Consider the following 5093-nt stretch of genomic DNA (forward strand, 5'->3'; position numbering starts at 1 on the left):
CCTGCAGTCTGTCTCTCCTGGGTCAAAAGATGGGATTCAGGAGTCTGGAGTGAGCCCGTGAAAACCTAATGAGCGAACGGGGAGAAGGAGGAAATAAGACCCTCCAAGGTGAGGAGCAGAGACAGAGTGCAGCACCCGGTTCTACGGCGGCTCCCTCGAAGTAAAGAGTCTCCCCCAGTAGAAGTCGCTTTCTCCTCTCCTCTCCTCTCTACCCCGAAAACCTGCATCCCAACCTCCACACACACCGTACATTTCGTCGTACGGAGAAGACAAGCAGGAATATATTTTTATGCTTAAGTGAACAGTGGTTGAGGTTAATAGGAAGTTTTTTGGGGGGGGGGGTTCACAAAATGACTTGAGGACATGAGAAGCCGTCCGGCTCTCACCGCCAGCGATTCCCTGGAGGGACGTTGCAGCTTCATTGAACAGGACTAAGGGTCCATTGTTGCCAGAAGTCATTACCCACTGAAGCCGCTCCTCTGTCACGCGGCCTCCGCCATGTAAATGAAATCAGTAAAATGGACGGTAATTTGATTGCCCCCTGCGCTCCTCCTTTTGCCCCCAATGAGAAGTGATCTGACCTCCCTGGCCCGGTTACCCCGCCCAGACCCTCACGTTGGACCGTCGGTTTTAATTACCTGTGGTGGACTGTCACAGGCAGACCATGTGATTTCATCTTATAGCTGAAAAAATAGGCATTTTCTTTCTGGCTTTGGAGCTTTAACTTCTCTACAGTTCTGCCTTAAACAAGAAATGTGTTTGGAGGAAAAAGGAAATTTATTCCTGTCCTGTTTACAAACTTTTCTGTTGGCCTCTATAAGTAACTTATTCTTGATGTTTGCAGTCTTGGATCATTTTTTATTCTGTTTTGCTTTTCCCTGATAAGCTGGATTGTACATAGTCTACATCGGTGCATTAGGGTCGTTGTAGATAGGAGAAAAAAGGAGTACATTTCTGCTAAAAGATTCAGAAATTCTCTAAAAAAAAAACTTGGAAATTTCTATGCTCCAAAAGTCGGAGCAGTTACGAGAGGAAAAAACTAAGAACATTTTTGAAATTCGAAAATTTTCGTCCTAATGAACACAGAAAAATTTCAAGGTTTTTCTAGAAAATCTCTGAGATTAGTCTCAGAAATTTCTGAAAATTTACTGAAAAAACTCAGAAATTTTGAGATTAATCTCAAAAATTTTCTAGAAAAAACTGGTAAATTTTCTGAATTTTTTCCTGTCAAAAAGTTTTCAAGTTTTCTCTTTTTTTTTTTTTTTGCAAATGTTAAATTTTTGAATCTCAAATGTTTCCAAGTTTCTCTGGAAAATTTCTGATATTAATCTCTTAATTTCAGAGTTTTTTTCTGTAAATTTTCAGAAATTTACTGAAAACAATGGTGATCATTGTTTGCATTCAGTGCCGTTGTACTGAGCCCTCTAGTGGACAGAAGTAAAACAAAAAATCCCTCGTTACCTCGTCTTTGCAATAAGTTTTGCATTTTTTCAAAATTATCTTTGGGTTCACTTGTAATAAATCAGAACTATTTTGTTAACAAACATATTCACATGTGATTTTAATTGTGTTTCATATTTAATGGAAACACCACAATTGTGAAATTGTGTTTTTTAAATCCGTATCAATTTTGCTTACATGCGGATACACTCACAAGGTTTGGTGGCTATTTATAAAGTTTGAATAATCTAAGTGGATTGCTGTAACGTTTTAGTCTTGTATGTCACGCATTACCCTTGTTATTCTTTCTCCTGCATGTCTAGTAACTGAGTGAAACTAGAGCAGGATGAATTGTAACGTGGTGTATACCATCTTCACAAGTGTCTGCATTTCCTCACTTTGAGCATTCACAGCAAATGAAACACCAGAATCATGGCCTTGACAAAGGTGATGTCGAGAAGAAGAGAAGGGAAATTTCACTTCCCAGCTCCATGCTGCCACAGAGGCTTTTCATATGCACTGTTTGTGCACATCATGAATTATCCATGATTGCATGGACGCAAAACAGACCTATTGCTTGCTGTTGCTGCACAACACGGGGGATTGGTATGTAAAATAATGCAAAGTATTCACAGGAATACGCCTGCATGCGTTTACAGTCTGGGTTCCATCAGTGCTTTCTACCGCAGGACATTTTCTGTGATACTGTAATGTGACATTAAAGCCGTTAAATCAAAGGAGCCTGCTGTCTTATTAAATGGGCAGTCTGCGTGGGATGTGAGGACACCGTCCCCACTGTTGGACAGGAAGGTTCAACGTATCCGTAGATGCAGCGACAGTAGCATCTGCCTGTCTTACTCCCAATGACAGCGACATCTATCAGCATCGGCCACCACTATCTGAGATTTAACCATCTGTGCTTTCATTTGTTTGCTTTTGCTTTCTGAAGAGTTAGTGAACACAGAACATCACGCCCACATGGTGCATTTATCGCCTTGAAACTGCCCTCTGTCTCTTTAAAAACTCCTGCTCTTTCTGAAGCTCCGCCTTCAGGAAGTCATCACAACATGGATCCTCAGTTAACTTTAATAACGTTTTTAAGAGCGTTGCACTGAGAAGTAGCTCCTATAATGAGCTCAGCAGTTCCACCAGATGTTTGCTAATTGCTGCTGGCTAGTCTGAAGGGGCTGAGTGAGGGAGGGGTGCTCTGTGAGTCGGATGCTTGGAAACTGCAGCTCTGCTCCTCGAAGGCGGTTCTCGGTCCCTCTGGCCGTCTTGCATAGCTCAATTTTCATTGGTTATCATATTCAAAATGTGCAGTTTCAGTACTTTACAGTTTATTTCTTTGCCATCAAAATATACAAATTATTGCAGTACAATGATAAATTGTTCAAAGGGCATAAATAAATGGTGAGGGGGAAAAGTCTTTAGGGTATTAGAGTGCTGCATTAAAGAGCAACAAAAATATGAAGCAAATTTGTCCCGTTTCTGTTTATTATTAACTACTGACGTCTGATTAGTTTATTTAACTTCTATCTAATGCTTTAACTGCTTTACACAGAAAAATCTGCAGATTTGGTTTGCGTGTCTTAATCCTAATGTTTTTTTTTTGTTTATTTTAGAAATTTATAATCAAACTTTGAGCAGAAGAATTGCTGAGATACATCATAAAAAACAATCAAAGCTAAATACTAACAATAAACACCGGTACATAACAGAGCCTTGTTGTATTATGAGTACACATTCATTAAACATGTAGAGGAAAACTGTGCTTTTCCTCCTGAAGGCTTCTGCTGCCATCTTGTGCTTAAGTCCAAGTAATCACTGTTTTTTCTTCTCTCATCATACTGTAAGTGTGCTGTACAATAAAAACAATGCCTCCTGATGTAGAATTGAAACTATAACCATTAAACTGAAATACAACATTTGATTTTGTAATTATGTCATTTATATGAATTGTTTTCATTTTGGTCTGTAAAATACCAAAAACGTTTCATATTTCTTTCATCTGATTATGTAATTTCTTAATGTTGATTGATTGATATTGGGTAGCTTTTTACCAAATCCTTTTTTTTTACTCTTATTTGAGGATTTTCATGTCTAATTTTTAATTTTACTCAAATAAAAATATATTGAAGAATTCTTACTTGAGTACAATTTTTGTTGTGGTTTTATGCCAGAACAAAAAATATTAAGTAGTCTTTTTAAGTTGTTTAAAATTACTTTCGTAAGACAAACAGAAGGTGACCATGTCGGCTGAAGTCCTCTGTAAGCAGGTGAGGACTAACGGAGGATGCTAGAGGTTTGGCGAGAGATGCGCGCATGCGCACCAGCTCCTCTCCTCTCTCCTCTCCGCTGCCTCTCCTTTGACTGGCCGCCAGTGACCTCTCAGTCTCCGCAGCATTGCACAAAGTGGACTGGGCGACAAGGCGAAGACGACACGGGGGAGAAATGGCCGGGATTTTCGGGAAGATATTCGTGGGCATTTACGTGGAAATAAAGCGAAGCGACGGTACGTGGCCGGCCCAGCAGCGCGCGCACACGCCGCTCCATCCGGCTGGTCCGGAGGAGACGAGCGAGCAGCACCGACGGCTCCTTTGCTAGTTAATGCAAGCTGGTCACATGAGCACTTTCTCCGGGTTGTAATGTTAAAAAGCTGCGCGGTGTGAGCCGGAAAGGCCTGTAAACACACGGCTGTTCCGCTCCTCCGCCCCGTACTGTCGCATGTTAGTCATGCAGTCTGAAGCCGGTAGGCCTGCGGGGCAGCAGACCGACAGCCAGCCAGCCAGTCGGGCGGGCGGGTCCGTCCACCTGCGCGGCTGTCCGGCTGTGAACGGGATGAACACCTGCCCCGCTGCCTCTGCGTCACGGCATTAAAGCCTCCGGTGTGGGACGGGGTATATTCATCCACCGCTCTGCACTGCAGCATCCAGCTGTGGCCTTTGAATGCTGGACTGAAGGATGGCTGCATGGGCCTCTCCCCTCTCACTTCATTATACCTCATTAAAAGAAGAAAAACAGAAACAGCTGATCCCTGCTGGGTTTGACCTCACTACTGCCTCCCCTATGATGATTTTAGCTTAAAGCAGCTGATTAGCTTGAGCAGCAAATTAATTGACTGACAGGGAAAAGTCACATCAGCCACACCCATTGGCATCATGATGGTTTTTAATAAAATTACATCCTGAAACACTTTGATTTAGCTTATTTTTGTTAATCAAACACAACAAAAGGAAAGCTTGTAGAAAGATGAACATGGTTTGCACTAAACCGGCTGGTTTAGTTTGGATTTGACTTTTAGGATCCAGCAGCATCTGCAGTCATGCATCAGAATTTACCTGTGTCTGCATCCTCACTGCAGGGCGAATACACCAGGCCATGGTCACGTCCTTACACGAAGATAATGAGAGTGTGACGGTGGAGTGGATCGAGAACGGAGACACCAAGGGGAAGGAGGTACACCTGCCGCTGCTCTGACTTGTGTTTTATCCCACTAAATCGAATTTATCATGATCTGAAACGCACTAGAGTCCGGGCGCTTAAAATCCCTGAAAATGCGTTAATTTCAGTTCACTTGATTTCAAGGTTTGGAATGCGATTTCTATATAAAAATCCTTGAAAGTGCTCAATTTTCTAATAGGGTGTAATATAAC

The 5093-nt window shown here is 42.0% G+C and overlaps 1 protein-coding gene across 1 annotated transcript in view; it reads left to right on the plus strand.

The window, feature by feature from the left end:
• The first annotated feature begins 3752 nt into the window (after positions 1-3752).
• LOC106963260 (kinesin-like protein KIF2A) overlaps positions 3753-5093 on the plus strand; it is a 28232-nt gene continuing 26891 nt past the window's right edge. The window contains exons 1-2 of the mRNA XM_015058075.1: positions 3753-3952; positions 4802-4896. Coding sequence (XP_014913561.1) covers positions 3892-3952; positions 4802-4896 — 156 coding nt within the window. The 5' untranslated portion in view covers positions 3753-3891. The remainder of the gene's footprint in view (positions 3953-4801; positions 4897-5093) is intronic.

This window comes from Poecilia latipinna, unplaced genomic scaffold (assembly GCF_001443285.1).
Source record: "Poecilia latipinna isolate Pla-1442-1.1 unplaced genomic scaffold, P_latipinna-1.0 Scaffold1515, whole genome shotgun sequence".
NCBI classification, from domain to species: domain Eukaryota; kingdom Metazoa; phylum Chordata; class Actinopteri; order Cyprinodontiformes; family Poeciliidae; genus Poecilia; species Poecilia latipinna.